The sequence below is a fragment of the Puma concolor genome, chromosome B1, assembly GCF_028749965.1.
Source record: "Puma concolor isolate L17-30 chromosome B1, mPumCon1.1.hap2, whole genome shotgun sequence".
NCBI classification, from domain to species: Eukaryota; Metazoa; Chordata; class Mammalia; order Carnivora; family Felidae; genus Puma; species Puma concolor.
Window position 1 is genome coordinate 21892726 of NC_141670.1, and position 21545 is coordinate 21914270.

The following is a 21545-nucleotide window of genomic DNA, read 5'->3' on the forward strand; positions in this document are numbered from 1 at the left end:
ATAAACAAGTAAATGCATAGCTGAATGATTTAATTATTTATTATACAAAGAAGTATGAAGAAAGCAAAATCAGACACTCTGATAGTAAATGGAAGGGGGCTAAGTTAAGTCAGCCTGTGTCTTTACAGAGAGCTTCACCATTCAGTCAACATTGATTTGGTATCTGTGAGGCACTGGTATTGACACCCATTGATGACTGTGTCTTTTACCAAAAGTTCTTCCCCTGGTTTCCCGATGGAGTTCCATTTCTATGATAACACCTGAGGTGCTGTCCTTCATTAGTCTCCATCTACAGGCTAAGGCATGTGACTGGTATCTACTCCTCAAGACTGCTGGGTCAGGTGAGATCACATGAGGTCATATACAGGAAATTGTTTTATAAAGTCTATTGGGCAAATATTTATTATACACCTTCTATATGTCAGCCATGCATCAGTGAATCACACACACACACACACACACAGCCCTTATAGGGTTTACATTCTGTTCAAAGATATATTATGATTCTTCAGTTTCTTTTTTTAACAAGAGGCAAACTTAACGCCAGATTTTCTATAATGAAACCTTTTTTGGGGGCTCTATTAATTTGAGATTTCAAAAATTTCCAAAGAAAATACTCATTGTATTTATTCAGAGGTATTTCTACTCAACATTCTGGCACCTTTCACGTTTGCTTTATTCTTAATCAGGTTCAGTCACCAAGGGAAGCGAGGTATCTCTATTTCAACTTGATCAGTTAGCTTTTTATATTCCTTGCCTTCTGGCTTATTTCAAGATTTTATTTACCCAGAATCTGTCTATTTCTGAAGTTATTTATTAGACTATAAGCGGGCATGAAGCTATCTCTTCCACATGCCTTACAGTTCAATCCACTACCTCAAACAGCTAGGTGGGTCTATTTATCTTTCCTATCTTTAATGCATTTCAGCAGACTAAGGCATATTGGTTGAAGATGTAGAAACATACATCTTATGAGAAAATGGGTCGGCTTAACATCTTCCACTTTAAGATGGGCATTCTGCCCAAAACATTCACAGCAATAAAATTATTCCTTAGCTTACAATGGTTAATGAGAAAAAAGTGCCTCTTTACCTCAGCTAAATCCCACAGATGACAGAGCAAATAGAAGAGAAGAAATAAAAGTTGTTCATGGATTTTTCATGACTCAATAGAGGTTAGAAAAACCAGAAACCAATGGGATGTAGAATCTCCTCTTTCTAGTAGGTGAAAGAACTTCATGCCACTACTGACACGGAAACTTCCCGTACATAAATGAACAACACTCACGTTTTCCTAGGTACATGGTATTCAGGGAGGAAACGGAATCCAGTTTTTAAACACTTACTCCGCGATCTGTGCTCATGATTTTCTGCAGTGGAAATGACTTCAGGGAAATAAAATTAACACTATATTGTAGGATTCCCTTGAAAAGTGTTTTTGCTCACTTAATCATAAGAGAACACATAGTTTCAAATGAGAAAAGGGAAACAGATAAGAGCTAAAAAAATATCGGATGCAATAGTTAAAAAAAATTTTTTTAAATGAGAAGACAATTAGTTTATCTTCCATTGATTCAAATCCCCTATATTTTTTCTCCAATTGTAATGAAGGAGGCTATGAAAAATGATGAAATTCTCCCTAATTTATATATATTTTAATGGGTGATACATTCATAGTAATTTGTTACTGGTAAGAGATCCCTTTTGGAGATTACAGTGTGATCAGTCACTTTCAGATTCTGGCTGGGAGGTTGTATAGCCTCTAGGAAAGGCCAAACAGGTGCCTGACAAGAAGAAACAGTGGATAAGGACTGGGGTGGTAGGCACATAGGAAAAGGGTGAAGTGAAAAAAATAATTCAGACAAGGATCTTTTATTTCAGACGACGGTACGTTTTTGTAGTGTATTTTTTTTTTGAAATGTCACTTTCTAATTTTATGTGTCAAGCTAGGCTGCTCTGAGCTTATCTAGAGCTTGTCTAGGTGCACACAAGAAGTTTTTCCCTTTATTTATTTATTTATTTAGCCATCTCACCTATTTTCTATCCAAAGATTGTTTGACTAGACAATGAACCCATGACCAGCAGATACGTGATTACAAAACATTACCTTTTAGCTATCACAGCACTGGTTTTGCTGTTATTTTTACTTCTGTGATAACCACTGTATTGAAAGGCTGCAGATTATGCCCAAGGACAGAGTTGTTGCTGAATGAGTTAGAGATTAATCCATCTGAGGCTCTGTAAAATTCAGTTCAGAAACTTCTGGCTTTAAGTTAGAATATTTTTTCTCTTTCAGAGGGCTTTGAGCAAATTTTTCATACTCAAGTACAATAATGAGACCTTACCTGTCAAAGACAGAAAATTCTGCTTCATTTAGTAGGCTCAAGAGAGGAGGCTCTCTGAACTTGCTTTAGCATCCAGCTGGAGAGAGTCAGGATTCAGTAGAGCAGCATCTGGGCTACTAAGGGGGTTGGGGAGCATTTTGGGGCGGTTCCTCCTAAGGACTAAAATACTGCTTGCTCAAAGAGTTCTATGATAGCAGGGTCAGGGGGAAAGCAGACTGAGAGTAAGGAATCAATTCTCTGCAGCCAGAAACTTCTATCTCCTGCTGACAAATGCCAGGCTTGGGAATTACTGTTAAGCATGGCTTGATCAATGTTTTCTCCATTTCCTCCCATTATAATTAAATATGAAAGGAGTTGTAATACCTGCTTAAGGATATTGGGTTCCAGATTAAGATGCTTATGACATCTGACTATTCAAAAGATGCTTCTGGGCCAAAATGATTTCTGTGAGAATGTAGTAAGAGGCTAAAGCAAAGGGCGATTTCCAATTTTTTCTCTTTGCTTCATTTTGTGGTGTGCTGGTGTAATGAGGCCAGAATATCTTCGTCACGTCAATGCCATTAAATGGAACTTTCTGTGGTAATGGCAATGTTCTGTATCTGCACCGTACGATATGGTAGCCAGTAACCATATGCGTCTATTAAGCCCTTCAAGGTGGAAAATGTGATTGGGAAATCAATTTTATATATATTTTTTAATTTTAGCTAATTTAAATTTAAATAGCTACATGTTGCTAGTGGCTACCCCCTTGACAGGGAGATCTGAGAGACGGAACGAAGCCATGGGTGCCGCATTTATCTTCATTGACTAGAATTCTTAGACGCCAGAATCAGAATTAAAATGTCACATAGTGTTGCCACTGCACAAAAATGACGCTACTTTGCCTTTTACCTTTAAACCAAGGGAGGAGTGTACATTTTCAGATAGGGTAGGCAATTTAGGGACTATGCTTTCACGGATGATTTTCCTTCTCCTATTCTCTGTAGGCAATGGATCTCCGAATCATGTGAAGGGAAGCACTTGCCCTGCAGAAGACATATCGTGACACTCAGTAGTGATTGAACGCAAATTGTCAGAAAATTGCCATGTCTCAGCCTTGTTCTGGATTCAACTTGCTCTCTCCAACAGGCCAGGAGGACTGTCTAGGTGTTAGATGAGAAGAATGCAGGGAAGGCTTCAGGTGTGCTGGGTTCCTTGCGTTGCAGTTGCATTTGTAATTGAATGCCAAATAGCAGATCTTCTCATGTCTTTCCCCCCCCCCCGATCATTTTATTATTCCAGTGGGTTCTGTTACATGACTTTTTGTGTCCGTGTTTTAACTATATTATGGCAAACCAAAGTGTCACTTCAGATCAAGAGCCGACCATGTCGCTCTTTCAGGATGAAAGGGAGAACGTAGCCTCTCTTACTCTCATGAAGATACCAACACTTTTTCATAGCACATCATTTATACTACGGCAAGAAAAAAATGCAAAAATGTGCAAATATAAATATGAGCTATTGAAATGAGTTTCTATTTCTATGAACAGTTTTAGTTATGTACTTTCATAGCTATTCACAGCATTCTGGCATTATCCAGTGACTGAGGCGTGCGTTCCATAAGAGATAAATGTGGCTTTTACAAAAGAATTATGGCGATTTAGAATGGCAAGCACCATGGGAGCTGACGGTTTGGCTTTTTCACCCCTGTCCTTGCTGCCATCCTCAATGTCCCTGTTGCCATGCAGAGACGATCCTGTTACATTGTATCGAAGCGCTGGCGGTAGTTCCCCAGGGCTGACTGTGCATCATTTCCCGACTCCGTGTTCAATGTCATCACGTTGGGAGCTTGAAATTGGCCACATGGCAGGTATTTGTACCAAACAATTGTAAAGCTCTACACATCAAGGTTGTTTTATTTTGAGACAGCGGATTGTTAGACACTGACGAGCATACCCCTAGACATGGAGGTGACCGGCTTGATTTTTCCACCATTAATTATAATACGGAAAGAGAAGTCATGGGAATAAGAGATAACTGTGTCCCCTTTCCAATCCTGTCTCCTCATTTCCACTGACAATTTTCTATATGGCAATGAAGGGGAAATAATGTGCCGGTCAAAATGTGCCACACTCTGTACAGCCTTTATGGTAAGCGTTGGAGAATTATTTCAGAGGCTCTTACGTAAGTAGAGCCCCCAGTGTGAGGTGTTGAAAGAAATTCATAGCTGAAATGAAAGCATCACAAAGCTGCAGATAAGCCTCGTCACTGACCCATCTCATTTAGGATCCTCCAATCATTACTGAAGTTGCAAATCCTACCACGTTCCTGAAGAACATTGAGATGACTAACAAAAATGGGTTTGTACCAGAGCATACAAATTAAACCCTGCAGGATTTTATGGTGGAGTTCAACAACACCGAAAAGCAAATATACCCCCTTCCCAGTAATAAAGTTAGGGTGAAGTTCATTGTATTGTACGCAAGGCTAAGTGTTCCTTCCTGACTGTTACGTATGGCTCACTACTGCCTATAATTTTTGTCTCAATTCTAGTTGCATGTTTTTCTGCCGTTGGATTTTTCTGTGTTGACACAAACTACAATCTTCCTCTGGACTCAGGAAATAAAGCGAAGAGGAAAGTGGGAAAATAAGAGACTTTAGCAAAATTAATAGAATCACAGACCTGTGAAACGTTCACCCCTTCTGTTCCGTGTCCTTCTGGTTGCCTTCCTTCTACAAATGTTTTCCTAAGTAGAAAGTCCGGTCAATTTAGATATACAAAATATGTAAAATATTGTCAGCCTAAAAAATTGCCCTCTAACCCCTTCCTTTTTAGACAGATGGTAGCTACCTGTGAGCTACTATAGTGCCTAGAGCTGTTGAATTACTATGTCGTACACCTGAAGCTAATGTAACATTGGGTGTCGACTATACTTTGAGGAAAACAACAGCATTACTCTGGAGATGTTTTTTTACAAGAAGGAGGTGAAATTACACTCAAGATGTCCGAGTGAGTTATTGCCACACTTCGTACTAAAGAGGACTTGATCATTTCCCCCTCTCCTGTCTTCATTTTGAGCTTTACGTAATTCAGCACACGCTCCCCTCTTGTGTCCCCTAGTTCTCCTTTCAATTAACCAGATCCTAAAACTCATGTTTTCCAGAAAATTTGGAGAGAAAGCATCAGGCCAAGTTACCTACCTTTCCTAAATGTATTTCAGAAAAGCACCTTTCTTCCGCTACTGACCACAGAGAATCTTTCTAATGTTCCTCAGCACTTCCCCGCATGAACTTCTACAACGGAGGACAAGCATATTGGCCAAAAGATTTTTGGGATGAGAGTGTGTTCAGGAAGACGCAGTGCCAAATTGTGAAAGCTGTCTGGGTGGATAGATTAGGAATGCAGGCAGCCCTGAAAGAAAGTCTCTTCGGAAGATTTTTTTCTCTGCAACGAGAATTCTGCTGCAGGTGAGCATCGGCATACGGCAAAATGATAATCCTGTAATGCTGGTTCTCCCGTGTGGGTAAGCAGGGTCACAGATAAACGCGACTCCAAGTTCCCCTTGTCACGCAGACGTCCACACGTTTCAGAAAGCAATCTACTTTCTGGAGAGCCTGGCAATGCAAACAGTCTCACTTCAAGTCAAATCCAAATGGTAATGAGTTATCCTTTAGTGCCTCGTTTCAGAGCACATCTTAAGAGACTAAAGGAAAGGCAGAAGGAAAGAAAAGAGCACAAAACCTCCCTCCAACTCTGACAACTTACACAACCTAAAACAAAACTGGAGTTCTCCATCTAGCAAACACACAGCAGACGCATCCTTACAAAATATTGTAAAGTGTTCAGTTGGATTCTGAACAGGCTGGCTTAGGAAGTGTTAAAGTGAATGCTATTTTTTTTTCCCCCACAAACGACACATCTTCATCTAACATCTAAACTGGCAGAGTCAGAAATTCCTGCGCTTGAACCCCAGCTTCTCTTTGGCCATGTTTTAAATTCTACACGCCTTAGTTGCTTTATCTACCAAATTAGGATAACTGTCAGAGCCATTCCACAGGTTTATTATTGCTATTTGGTTTTCTTTTTACCCCCAGTCATCTTGTGATTGGACATGTCTGCACATCTGTCGTCACTGTCCTGACCTAATTGCCTGGCATCTCTCTCTTGGACACTGCTTTGAGTCCCTCTTGGTCCTTCTTATTCCTGTCTTGATTTTCTCTGTTTGCCATCCTGTCACACAGCAGCCAAAGTGATTGAGAAAACCAAAACAACCGGGTCAGATTGTGTTACCCTCTCACCTAAAAATCATTCTACGTTTTCCTTGTGCTCGTAGAATAAAACCTAAACGCCTTTCCATGACCAGCAGGGACGTCAGAGATTTGTTTCCTCGTCTACTTCATCTGCTTTGGGCTGTTGCACCCATTGCCTCTTCTGCCTGGAAGGTTTTTTTCACACACCCCCCTCCCCCCCCCCCTGCCGGTTCCGGGTACAGGAGGCTCACTGTCATTTCTCCGGTCCACCTTAAATGATCCCTCTACCTATGGGCCTTCCTTACTCCTTTATCTCAGTTGATCTCCCCTAGCTCTTGCCAATTCAATCACCACGTTCATTTTCTTCATCACAATACAAAGTTATCTTTTGCAAAATTACTCTTTTCTAGTTTGTGTGTTTTTTCCCCCATTGGAATGTAAGTTTCTTGAGGTAAAAAAACCTTGGGTATCTTGTTCATCACACTATCTCCAGGGCCAGTAATCATGTGGAGTAGAGTTGTCATGCACAGTAACAGCTACATTTATTGCGAGCTGGGGTAGGCAGGCCCCCTTCAAGTCCTTTACGTGCACATGTTCTTTGTGTGTGTATGCATTCTAAAATGATGTTTATTTATTTTTGAGAGAGAGCCTGAGCGGGTGAAAAGCAGAGAGAGAGAGAGGCACAGAGGATCTGAAGTGGGCTCTGAGCTGACAGCGGAGAGCTTAATGTGGGGCTGGAACTCACGAACCGTGAGATCATGACCCAAGCTGAAGTCCGACCCTCAACCGACTGAGCCACCCGGGCACGCTCATTTCTTAAAATTGAAATATAATTGATGTCCGATGTCTTATTTCAGGTGTACATAATAGTGAGTTGATATTTCTATACATTACGAAATGATCTCCACAGTAACTCTAGGTTACCATCTGTCAACATACAGTTGTTACAATATTATTGACTGTTTTTCCTATGCTGTACATTACATCCCCATGACATATTTATTTTATAACTGCAAGTTTGTACCTCTTAATCCCACTTCATCTATTTTGCCCTTCCTTCTCATCTTGTCCCCCTCTGGTAGCCTACAGTGTTTTTGTATCTAGGAGTGGGTTTCTTTTTTGTTTTGTTGGTTCATTTGTTTTATTTTTCAGATTCCACATATAAGTGAAACCACACAGTATTTGTCTTTCTTTGTCTGACTTATTTCACTTAGTGCAATACCCTCTATCCATGTCGTCACAATTGGCAAGATTTCATTTTTTAAAAATTTTTTTTTTCAACGTTTATTTATTTTTGGGACAGAGAGAGACACAGCATGAACGGGGGAGGGGCAGAGAGAGAGGGAGACACAGATACAGAAACAGGCTCCAGGCTCTGAGCCATCAGCCCAGAGCCTGACGCGGGGCTCGAACTCACGGACCGCGAGATCGTGACCTGGCTGAAGTCGGACGCTTAACCGACTGCGCCACCCAGGCGCCCCAAGATTTCATTTTTTAATGACTGGATAATATTCTATTATTATTGCTGATAATATTCTATTATATGTTATATACATTCTATTATACATTACATATAATTCTATATAATATATATTATATCCTAGATATTCTATTATATACTATATATATATATCTATATATCTATTATACATAAAGAAGATGTGGGATATATACCTATGTGTGCATATACACATTTATATGTGTATCATTCATCTATCACTTGATATGGAGGTTGCTTCCATACCTTAGCTAATATAAATAATGCTGCAATGAATAGAGGGTGCATATATTTCTTCGAATTGGTGTTTCCACTTTCTTCAGATAAATATTCACTAGTAAACTTGCTGAATCATATGGTAGTTCTATTTTTAATTTTTTTGAGGAACCTCTATATAGTTTTCCATAGTGGCTGCACCAGTTTGCATTCCCATCAACAGTGTATGAAGGTTTTCTTTTCTCCAATCCTGGCCAGGATGTTATTTTTGTCTTTTTGGTAATAGCCATATATACACTGTGTATGGTATGAGGTGATACTCCATTGCAGTTTTGATATACATTTCCCTGATTAGTGATGTTTAACACACTTTCATGTACCTTTTGGCCATCTGTATGTCTTCTTTGGAAAAACGTTTGTAAGTTTTCAGCCCATTTTTAAAATCAGGTCGGTTTTTTGAAATTAAATTATGTAAGTTCTTTACATATTTTGGGTAGTAACCAAAATTGAATGTTTGATTTGCAGTGAACTTTTCCCACTCAGTGGGTTGCATTTTCATTTTGGTTATGGCTTACTTCACTTTACAAAAGCTTTTTATTTTCATGTAATCTCATTTATTTTAATTTTTTGGTGTCCTTGCCTGAAAATAGTTGGCCCAAAAAATATTTTACAAACAGATCGATGTCAAAAAGAATACTGCTTATATTTTCTTCCATGATTTTTATGGTTTTAGGTCTTACGTAAAGTCAAGTCTTTAATACATTTTGAATTTGTTTTTTGTATGTGGTGTGAGTAAATGGCCCAGTTTGATGTTTTGCATGTAGCTGTCCAGTTTCCTCAACATCATTCATTGAAGAGGCTGTTTTCCCCCATTTTATCTTCTTGCCTTGTTTGTCATAGACTAGTTGACCATGTATGTGTTGGTTAATTTCTAAGCTCTCTCTTGTGTTCCATTGATCAATATGTTTGTTTTTATGCCAGTACTATAGTTTTGATTACTATAGCTTTGTAATATGGTTTGATATCATGGAGTGTGATACTTCTAGCTTTGTTCTTTCTCAAGATTTCTTTGGCTGTTTGGGGTCTTTTGTGGTCTGTATGAATTTTAGAAATATTTATTCTAGTTTTGTGAAAAATGCCATGGATATTTTGATGGGTATTGAATTGAATCCATAGATTTTTTGGGTAGTATGAACATTTTAACAATATTAAGTCTTAATAGGGTACCTGGGTGGTTCAGTCAGTTGAGCGTCCACGTTTGGCTCAGGTCATGATCTTATAGTTCATGAGTGTGAGCCCCACATCTGGCTTGCTGTTGTCAGTGCCAAAGCTGTCCTCGCAGAGAGCCTGCTTTGGATCTTCTGTCCCCTTCCCTCTTCATCCCTCCCTTGCTTGTGCTCACACTTGCTCTCTCTCTCAAAAATAAATAAACATAAAAAAAAACCCCAATATTAACTCTTCCAATCTATGAACATACTATGTTTGTTCATTTATTTGTGTCATCTTTAATTTCTTTCATAATATATTATAATTTTCAGAGTACTGATATCTCCTTTCCTTGGTAAAATTTATTCCTAGATACTCCATTTTTTGATGCAATTATAAATAGGATTATTTTTTAAATTTCTATTTCTCATAGTTCTTTATTAGTATATGGAAATGTCACAGATTGCTGTATGTTAATTCTGTATCCTGCAACTTTACTAAATTCACCTATTAGTTCTAATAGTTTTTGGTGGCGTTTTTAGGGTTTTCTATATGTAGCATCATGTTGTCTGCAAATGGCAATAGTTTTACTTCATTCTTTCCAATCTGGATGCTTTCATTTCTTTTTCTTGCCCAAATACCAAATACCATTTTGAATAAAAGTGATGAGAGTGGGCTTCCTTGTCTTGTTCCTGATCTCAGAGGAAAAGCTTTCTCAAAAGTTTTTCACCATTGAGTTTGATGTTAGCTGTGGGCCTGTCATATATGGCCTTTATTATTTTGCAGTATATTCTCTCTAAACCCATTGTGTTGACTTTTTATCACAAACGATTGTTAGATTTTGTCAATGCTTTTTCTGCATCTATTGAAATATGATTTTTATTCTTCATTTTGTTAATGTAATGTATCATATTGATTGAGTTATGAATATTGAACCAGTTGCATCCCTGGAATAAATCCCTCTTGATCATTGGTGTATATCCTTCCAACACATTACTGGATTTGGTTTGGTAATGTTTTGTTGAGGGTTTTACATTTATGTTATGTTTAGGGATACTGGCCTGTAATTTTGTTTTTCTCTGGTATCTTTGTGGTTTTGATATCAGGGTAATGCTGGCTTTGTAAAATGAATTTGGAAGCATTTCTTCCTCTTTAATTTCTTGAAATAATTTGTGAAAGATAATTACTATCTTCTTTAAGTTCGGTAGAATTCACCTATGAAGCCATCTGGTCCTAGACTCTGCTTTTTGAAAGTTTTAAAATTACTAATTCAATTTCATCACTTGTAATCAGCTTATTCAGATTTTCTATTTCTTTATGATTTAGCCCTGGGAGGTTATGCTTCATTTTTGGATGGTTGTGTCTTTCCAGGGATTTATTCGTTATGATCCTTTGTATTTCTGTGGTGTCAGTTGTAACTTCTACTCTTTCATTTCTGATTTTATTTATTTGAGTCCTCTCTCACTTTTTCCTGTTAAGTCATGCTAGAGGTTTAGCCATTTTGTTTAGCTATTCCGAGAACCAATTTTTAGTTTCATTGATCTTTTCTGTTGTTAAGTCTCTGTTTCATTTATTTCCACACTGATATTTATTATTTCCTTCCTTCTGCTAACTTTGGGTTTTGTTTGATCTTCTTTTTCTAGTTCCTTTAGGTGTAAATTCAGATTGTTTATTTGTGATTTTTCTTGTTTCTTGAGGTAGGCCTCTATGGCTATGAGCTTCCCTTTTAGAACTGGTTTGATATTCTGTGTTTGTTCCTATGAATTAGGTGGAAAAACTACTTCTGTTCTGGAAAGACTGGCCTTGTGTAGGAGCATCCCCTGTGTAGACTGCATGTGCCTGGCAGTTTGGCAGGTTGAGGCAGGGGTTCCAGGGTGTGCCTGGTCAGGGCATTTTGGTTGGATGGCTAGTGCTGGAGCAAGTGTATGTGGGGGGCATGTTCATGTGGGATCATGGTCTGCATTGGTGGGATGGCTAAGACTGGAGCAAAAGTGGTCTGGGACTGTCCTGGGGTGTGCTGTACCAGGGCTTCCCTGGTGGGACAGCTAGAGATGGAGTGGGCATGGGTGGCGGGTCTGTTCCAGGATGTGCTGCACCAAGGCTGCCTTGGTGGTACAGCTGCATCGGGTACAGGCAAGTTGGTCTCAGAGTGTGCCATGCTGGGGCTACCTTGGCAGGATGGCTGGAGTTGGGGTGGGCACAGCTGGGGAGGCCTGGGGCTCATGGTGCTGGAGCCACCTTGTGGAGATGGCTGGAGCTGGTGTAGGCTAGGCCTGGGATGCACTGAGGCAGCCCTAGCAGGCTGGAAAAGGCATTTGGGCCCTGCTCCCATTTGCACCCAAGATAGAGGAAAATGTAAAAAAATGGCACTCAGCAGTGTCTTGGACTCTAGAAAGAATTCCAACAGTTTCCTCCCAGTTTGGTAGATGCCCTAGGGTTAGTAAATGGTTTTCCTTACTTAGAAGTCTAGTTTCCCTTTAAACAGGTGTCTTTTTTTCCCCACTGTGTCCCAGTGTGGGTGAGTCTGCCCATTGATATCACTGCTCAGTGATATTCCTCTCTACTGCATTCCCCACCGTGGGGGTAGGGTTCCCATCATTACTTGTCCCCAACTCTTCCACCCTGTCTGTGTGGTCCCTCTACCTTTTGTTCTGCAAATGCTGCTCATTCAGCCCTCAGTTCTTCAGAACGACTTGGTCTACATAGGTATAGATTCAGTGTGTCAGTGGGAGGAGGTGAGTTCATTGTCTTTCTACATTGCCGTCTGGGGCCTCCGTCTTGCACACACCCTTGTGTTTCTCACAATCTGTGAGGTAGATACTATCTTTTTTAGCCTGTTTTACACACGAGAATTTAAATGTTGTGGCCAAGATTATTTAGTTAAGAGTGGTAGACCTGAGACCATAGCGAGGGAGATTAGTTGAAGACTCTAACTCTATAATCATTTTTCAATTTCCTGATTAATATTTGTTGAACGTTTTAGTGCATAGTAAATGCCTAGCGTCTAGTAAGTGTTAAAAATAAAAGCCGTTATTAATATTGTTATTATTCAAAGTGAAACAGTTTTATTCTCCAATTGGCTTGCTTCCTTGGAGTATAGTGGCCAGGGTCTGAGGGAAAGCTGTTAGAAAGTTGAATGGACAAGTCTGTGAAACTTCTCCGAAAAAGTCTGTCTTCAATAATTCTGGGGCAGATATGCCTTGAGTCAAATCAGCTGATTTGGCCTAAGGCTATCTCAAACAGCCTTGTAGAATACGAATCCTCATTTTAAATTTGAGGATCTAATGCTGCTGGATGTTTCACAAATCTTACTTACAATCAATGTTACACTTCCATGGAAGCTATAAAATATATTTCAGTGACTGGAAGCCATTCAAAAGATTATCTAGAGATTTACTACTTTTAAATTGGAAGCAGAATAAATGCAGTGGCTGAGCAACAGAGGAGAAACGTCAGGGCTGAATCTTCACCTAATCCTTACCACCATTTTCTGTTGGTCTTTCCTCATTTCCATCAAATTTGACCTTTAATAAAAGATTTATGGTAATAAAAGGGGAATACTCATTTAAATTTAAAATGGTTGTACTGATTTAGAGTAACAGCATGTCCAAAAAGATTAGGTAATATGCCAGGATATATAGAGCATGTTGGACAGAATTCTGTTCACAGAGGAGTGGGTTCCCCACGTTAACTCTAACGGTTAGATAGGGGGTTCTCATGATCCTATCTCACAGGTTAGGCAGATTTGAAAATAATTATACACGTAAAACACTTGTGCAGTGCTGAACACATAGTAGATTGTATTATTTTTCCTACCCCAGTTATTAATATAAAAATACCTCGAGGGCTTTTTTTTTCTTATTGGAGACTTCTAGATACCTAAAGGGATGTGTTGAGGATGACTGAATGAACCTCCTTTTAAAAATGAAAATACTACATAAATTACTGAATTTGTATGTGTTTATAGCACTATATGAAGTTAGGGGGAGAGGGAAGGCATTATTTTCTTGTTAAAAATCTCTGAGGAACTGGGAACGTCCATTAACCTCTCTGGCTAAGGTAAGAGCCTAAGAAAAACAAAACAGAGTGGTTTGGACTGTCTTTTGTTACCATGTAGTCTGGCCTTGACCAAAGAACTGCTTATTACATTAGGTCCTTTATTATTGAAGACACTTGTTTTAATTCTTAGTTTTTAACCTGTCAGTGATATCTGGCTAACTTGATTCCTGCAAATGTGCTCGTTTGTTTTGTTTTTCATTTTATGGACATTGCAAGATGGAAGCGGGTCTTTTCTTGAGACAAAGCTTTTATCTCTCTTCTCAGTGCTCTGACACTTCCTTCTTAAGAATATTAGATACAGTATTGGCACTAGCAATAAATAGAGAGAAGTTTCTGGGGGAAATATTTAAAAAATTTCTTTTCCTTCAGTATCTTTCCACCCCCGTTGAAGTAGTCTACTTGTTATTCATTGACTCACGGTAGAGATGCAGTAGGGAGGGAAACCAGGTAAATAGTCTTTCTGGAATTGGTTTCTGAAGACTGAATTTATTAAGGAGTTTAGACTTGGGTCCATCTGCGGGGAACATCAAAAGCAAGCGTAAGTAAATTCTGAAGACCTAATGTACAACATGCTGAGTATAGTTAATAATAATGTATTGTAGACTTGTAATTTGGTTCCAGGCATCGTTCTCAGCTCTTAAAGGTCACCTACTTTCCTTGGCTAATGGGTCCCTGTGTCTTCAAAGCCAGCAACTATGGCTTGGGTTCTTTTCATGCTTCATTGTTCTGCCTTCCCTTTTGTATTCTCTCTCTCTCTCTTTCTCTGCAGACAGATAAGGTCCTCATCTTTTAAGACTATGTGATTAGCTTGAGTTCACCAGCATAATCTAGGATAATCTCCCTATTTCACTTTAATCACATCTGTCAAGTCCTTTTTGGCCTGTAATGTCATATGCATGTTCTGATGGTTAGGATATAATCACTACTCATGGTGGTGTGGGGAAATCATTCTTCTGCCCACAGAGCTTCTTTATTTTCACACTTGGTTAGCCATTTGGGAATAAGAGATTACAGGGCTTACTTCCATTCTATACTCAACTGCAATGCACAAGTTCTTAAATTCCATCTTTATTTACAGTAATCTATCTAGACCAAGGTTTCTTAACTTCCACATTATTGACATTTTGGACTGGATAGTCTTTGTTGTGTAGATCTGACCTGTGCATGGGAGGATGTTGAACAGCATTCCTGGATTCTACCACTAGATGTCAGTAGTTCCTCTTCCAGTGTAACAACCAGGAAAACCCAGCTCCAGACACTGCTAAATGTCCTTTTGGGGGGACAGTATCACTCCTCCTTGGGAACTACTCATCTAGACTGACCAGGTATATTTGACTAAAAAACTCTTTTGTTTTTTGTTCTAATAAGAGCTCCCCACTTTTCTTCATGTCTGTAAAATTCCACTGGCACATTTACAACAAGATCTGATCAAAATCAACTTTTCCTCTTGTGCGACGCCCCTCCTCCAGGAGGAACAAGTTACTTTCTTTCTCTTTCTTTCTTTTTAAGTAGGCTTCATGTCCAGAGTGTGGAGCCCAATGTAGGGCTTGAATTCACAGCCCTGAGATCAAGACCTGAGAGGGGACTAAAAGTTGGATGTTTAACCAACTGATCCACCCAGGAGCCCCATGTAGTTACTTTCTATGAAGCCATTAACTTCTTCCTTCCTAATTTGATAGTTAACCCCTATACATTATTTCTTTTTTTGAATTTCCTTGTTAGTAACTTAATTAATACTTTGCAAGGCAACCATAATACTTTCAATGTATTACCTATTGATATCTTTTACACATTTTTCTATTCCAATGATTATTTTTTGCTTATTAATTCAATAGTTCTTGCTGTATTTAATATATTAACTTACTCTGCAATATATACTGTGAATGATTTTTTTTTCCAGTTTTAGGAATTATAATGTATTATGATGCCCAAGATATCAGAACAGAAAATGAAGATCCAATCTATAAAGATATTCTGAAAGAAGATACCAAAATAAAAGAATGTAAGGAACAATATAAGATAAAAGGAAACAATTCTAAAATCCCATTAAAGTATTGAGAATTCATTCATTTGGCAGTTACTAATTACAGAGTGCCTTTTCTGTCCCAGGCACTGTTTTAGGCACTTTGGATACACTTTGGATATTTGGAACATGGTAGAGAATGCTTTCTGCCTTTTTGGAGTTTATTACTAGTGGGTGGGGACAGATAAAAGTAAAAATACTGACTAAATTAAATGGCATGGAGGAGGATGAAAAGTACTATGGAAAAATAAGACAGACTAGAGCAAGGTAGGCAATCAGAAATTCTGAGGGCAGAATGGCGAGTTTCAGTTTATAATACCAAATAGCGTCGTCAGGTATCACTGTGAAGGTAAGATCAGACACATGATTTGAGGGCTGCCTGGCTTGTTCAGTTGGTAGAGCATGGGACTCTTGATCTTTGGGTTGTGAGTTCAAGCCCCATATTGGGTGTAGAGATTACTTAAAAATAAAACCTTAAGACAAATAAACAACAACAACAAAAAAGAAACAAGACTTGGAAGAGGTGAAGGAATTAGCCATGTGGGTGTCTTGGGGAAACACATTCCGGGCAGAGGAAACACCAGTGAAAGCCTCTAAGGTGGAAACTTGCCTGGCTTGTTTAAGGGACAGCAGGAGAGAACAGTGTGGAGCAGAGAGGATAATGAGTGATGAGCTCAGCTAGTTATTATGTCCGAGGAAAACTGGAAGCCATTACAGGGTTTTGGGCAGAGAAGCAGCATGATGTAATTTACATTTTTGTCTAATGTTTTATTCTGAATGAACTTCACTCTTACAAAAGTTACAAAAAGTAGTACAGAGAGTCCCTGTATACCCTTTACCCAACTTCCTTCAATGTTAATACATTATGTAGCCACAGTGTAATTATTGAAACAAGGAAATTGATATTGATGCAATACTTACTCTACAGACATTATTTAAATTTTCCCAATATTAGAAATAATGCCCCCTTTCTAGATCCTTTTCTACACTCTCATACTACTGCATTTATTTGTTACCAGTTTTGAAGACTACTAGCTATTTATTTTATAGGATGGGTCTCAAATTTCGTCTGATGTTTTGCCATGATCAAATTGATGTGTAATTTTTGCAAGACTAATGCAGAAGTGATGTGCCCTTCTGGGTGGATCATGCCAGGGTGTACATGATGTTGATAGGCTTCATTACAGTGATGATCACTTGATTAAGGTGGTACCTGCCAGATTTCTGTGATATGAAGTTACAATTGTCAATTTTTAAACCGCCAGTATATTGTGGGGAGATCCTTTGAGAATATGTTTCTTATATTATTTTCACCAACTAGATTGATTTATTTATTTATATAAATACATATATTTATATAACACCCAGTGCTCATCCCAACAAATGCCCCCCCAATGCCCATTACTGATTTTCCCCTCTCCCTCGCCCCCCACCCCCATTAACCTTCAGTTTGTTCTCTGTATTTAAGAGTCTCTTATGGGTTTGCCTCCCTCTCTGTTTGAAACTATTTTTTACCTTTCCCTTCCCCCATGGTCTTCTGTTAAGTCTCTCAAGTTCCTCATATGAGTGAAAACATGATTATGTTTCTCTGACTGACTTATTTCACTCAGCATGATACCCTCCAGTTCCATCTATGTTGTTGCAAATGGCAGGATTTCATTCTTTCTCATTGCCAAGTAGTATTCCATTGTATGTATAAACCACTTCTTTATCCATTCATCAGTTGTTGGACATTTGGGCTCTTTCTATGATTTGGCTATTGTTGAAAGCACTGCTATAAACATTGGGGTACATGTGCCCCTATGAATCAGCACTCCTGTATCCTTTGGATAAATTCCTAGTAGTGCTGTTGCTGGGTCATAGGGTAGCTCTACTTTTCATTTTTTGAGGAACCTCCGCACTGTTTGCCAGAGCGGCTGCACCAATATTTCTCATTTGTCGCAGATTTGTCCCAGCTACTTCAAATTAGTTTTGGTGTCCTTTGACATGCCCCATTATTTTTCAACCATTTTCTTAATGTAATGGCACTGTAAGATAGAATATATGGGTATAGGGATATCGGGTATGAAGATATTTCAGTAAGTTAAGTGAGATGAGGTGGCTTGGTCCATGGAAGTAACAAAAAAAGTAAAGACAAGGGGTTGGATTCTATATATATTTGGATGATGTAACCAAAAGATTTACTGCTGGAAAGGATATGGGGTATGATAAAAAGAGAGGGATTGGAGATGGTTACAATTTGGAAATGACAAAGGAAGACGGTAGAGCAGGTTTTGGGGAAAGTCTTAGGAGTTTAGTTTTGGGTATGCTGTGTTTGAGATGTACTGAAAACATCCAAATGGGGATTGTATTGGTCTGTTCAGGTTGCTGTAACAAAGTGCCACAGACTAGCTGACTTAAGCAAAAGAAATGTATTTCTCATAGTTCTAGAGGCTAAACATCCATGATCGAGATGTTGGCAATTATGGTTTCTGCTGAGGAAAATGGCCTGCAGATGGTTGTCTTGAGCTGTATCCAATTGGCCTTTCCTTCTGTGATTTTGATGAAGAGAGAGCAATCTCTCTGGTGTCTCCTCTTATAAGGACAGTAATCCTGTTGGATCAAGGCCCCACCCTTGTGACTTCATTTAACCTTAATTACTTCTTTAGTGGCCTCATCTCCAACTACAGTCAAGCTGAGGGTTAGGGCTTCAATGCATCAGCTCTGGAGTGGACACAGACATTCAGTCCATTACAGGAATTTTGAGTAGGCAGTGGAAAAATAAGTTTTGGATTTGGAAGAGATGCTTGAATGAAATCTTTTGAAGAACTTCGGTGTGGAAGAAAACAAAGATATGTGGCACTATCCAGAAGAAAGAATGGCATCAATTTTTTTACTTTAAAGATGGAGCATCAGTAGAATATAAGCTGATAGAAATAATCCAGTAGCAAGAGGAAATTGATAATATAGCAAAGGGAGGAAGGAATCACTGGACAGATATCCTTGGATAGGTTAAAGGGAACGGCTTATAGTCTACAGGTCAAATAAGTACTGTTAGAAAAGGGAAAGAATCATTTATCTCAGGGAAAAGTTGGGATGGAAGAGTGAACGAAAATGCTGGTTGGAGGGTCGATATGATTGTGAGAGTCTGAGAGGGTTTTTTTGTGTAGGAAACAAGATCATCTGCTGAGAATGAAGAAAGGGAGCAAGGGCTGGAGGTTTGAGGTGGAGCAGAGAAGGTGGGAGATAGTCATCTAAGTAAGTGGAGTATAAATGGACTGAATAAAGTATAACATGATTCCCAGAAAGCATTATGAGATTGATTGTTTCATGCTCATGAATATAAAACAAGGAAGACGTGCCAATCTGATTGTGGGTTTTTCTTCATCTAAATTTACCCACCTAAGTTCAGGGGGGAGAGTAGGGAGAGAGTTGGATTTACCCTGTATGTGGTTTTGTCATAAGAAAACAGGAAGAAAGAGATCATTGAAGTCATATGCAGAGATGTGATTATAATCATTGATCATGGAATCTCAATGGGGTCAAGAAAGAAGTAGGATGCAGGGGGTGTTTGAAAGTAAAAGTTGGAGGTGATAATGGATTGTCATTTCTGTGAGGACAAAAGATTGTTTGAAATGGGTGCTACAGGAAGTGAGCAAACAAGGTCAAAGGTGGTGGTCAAAGAATGGGAATCTTGAAATGGAGATTATGAAGAAAATGTTATTACTGGTGACAAAGTCTAGTGATGACCATAAGCAGTGATTGCAAATTCATAAGTTTTGTGTCCATATGTGTGTTTTAATATACTCTGTGGAAAGAAAGAATAGTTCTGTATTACCATGTTAGGGAATATTTGAACTATGTAGAACTCCTAGAATTTTCAGAAGGTAAGTAGGAAAAGAAAAAAAACAGTACATGATTTTATCTCATCTCTATTAAAGCCTGGTTTTGATGACTAGTGATGATTTTTTTTTAACGTTTATTTATTTTTGAGACAGAGAGAGACAGAGCATGAATGGGGGAGAGTCAGAGAGAGGGAGACACAGAATCTGAAACAGGCTCCAGGCTCTGAGCTGTCAGCACAGAGCCCGATGCGGGGCTCGAACTCACGAACTGTGAGATCGTGACCTGAGCCGGAGTCGGACGCTTAACCGACTGAGTCACCCAGGCGCCCCAATTTTTAAGAGTTTAATGTCGTAAAGAGATCCATGGCTGATGAAAGCAGTTCTAAATCTATAAAAAGGTAGAGTTTTGAAAATTGTCTTAATTTCAACAAACTTTGACACACACACACACACACACACACAATTTTTTTTTTCTAAGTTCTGAAATGTGTGGTCACTGTGCAGATCACTGACCATCTGGAACCTACTCAATTCATAGACATTTTCAATCTGGTTTCTAGGCAGTTCTCCTAGAAATGAAGCAGTACCTCCATGAATACGAAATGTTTATGAATAAACTGGAACCGTGGCTTTCCTGCTATTCTTCTGACCTTTGCGAGTCAAATGCAAAATCCAATATCACAGACCACAGATTTTTATAGGATCAAGACATGACCTGGAATTATTTTCATTGCACTTAAGTAGCTGCACTCTGATCTAGAAAATCATTGTTTGTTCAGATCAATGGGTTTCCATTATTTCTTGCTTGGTTTAACTGGTTGAAGTTCAAATTTAACTACAACTCATTCATTAGAAAGATGTGGATTTTTAATGTACATTTCAGTAATTTTTTGGTGTCCCTGAAATATGTTTATAGTGATCATAGTCAGACCAGAGAACGAAGCCTAAGATAAAATTTGATTGAATTACTTCCTATCTCGTGTTCATGGCATTTCATTTTTTAAAAACATTATCTACCTACTTACTTACCCACCTATATACTTATTTATTTATATTCCTCTGAATCTATAATAATGCAGAACTTTGAAAACTGTCTTATCTCAACTAACCACACTACAGAAAAGAATTAAGGCAGCCTTTGGCAGTCTGTACTTGTTATACAAACTTATTTGCCCTTTTTTGGACGCAAAATCCACTAACAGTGGTTCTTTTCCACTTAGGTTCCGACAGCCTTCTCTGCGACATAACTGTACTTCTAGATATAATACCTTGCTTCCTGAGGCTTTCACGGGAGGTTCTGGGTCCATGGCTTCAACTCTCTTTCTGGTCCAGATTCAGTACCAGCAGGTTAAGCTTGGCAACAATGCTCCTCAGGTAAAGGTGACATAGCATTTATATTCATTTATGCCTTCAGATGATCTGTGAGACTGAATATAATTATGTACTGGAGTGAGAAATCCAGGTAAGTCAAAGTGATGCAGGAATTTAGTATAAAATTAAGATCTGGCTGGGATGTTTCTTCGCTTTTACTTATTTTGAGCAGGTATTTAATTTTCAGGGTCTTCTCCAATCCTAAGGACCAGAGGATAGAAAGTCTTTCATTATACTTGGAAACTTTGAATGCTTCTCCTTGATCATGGTTGTAATGCCTTTGCCACTTTTGACCAAATTTCTGGTTCTGGTCTCAAAAAGTAGATGGAAATGACAGGGCAGAATATTATATATATATATTATATATAACATTATATATATTATATACATACAATTATTTATATATATTATATATTTATAATATCTATATTTATAATATATAATATATATTATATAACATATGTATATTATATACATATAATACATATTATATACATATGTATGATATACATATAATATATATAGAATATGTATATGAAATAATATATATATTTTTTTAATTTAGTATTTTTTCTTTTGAGAAGGATTAGTGTTTGCTATCTACTTGGTGTGATTTCAGAATTCTCAGATCTCTGAAATACTTTCTCCACTAACTCCTTGTTGTCTGATACGTTTCCATTAACTTTCTTCTTCACTGATTTAAAGCTTTATTCACGGTTAAAAATACAAATGTCTGTATTTCATGTAGGTAATCATCTCAAGCAAGTGTGACAA

General features: G+C 38.4%; 1 protein-coding gene across 13 annotated transcripts in view; it reads left to right on the forward strand.

The window, feature by feature from the left end:
* Positions 1-21545, forward strand: part of LOC147581506 (uncharacterized) — a 237757-nt gene that overhangs the window by 147791 nt on the left and 68421 nt on the right. For 8 of the 13 annotated variants that reach the window (XM_086703287.1, XM_086703285.1, XM_086703286.1 and 5 more), the window contains one exon: positions 20621-20774. The exons of 2 other annotated variants lie outside the window; for them this stretch is intronic. In XM_086703287.1, coding sequence (XP_086559413.1) covers positions 20621-20774 — 154 coding nt within the window. Of the gene's footprint in view, positions 1-3330; positions 5070-14704; positions 14879-20620; positions 20775-21545 lie in introns of those variants that run through there. 3 more of the 13 variants (XR_015249977.1, XM_086703294.1, XM_086703297.1) reach the window with 2 other exon arrangements.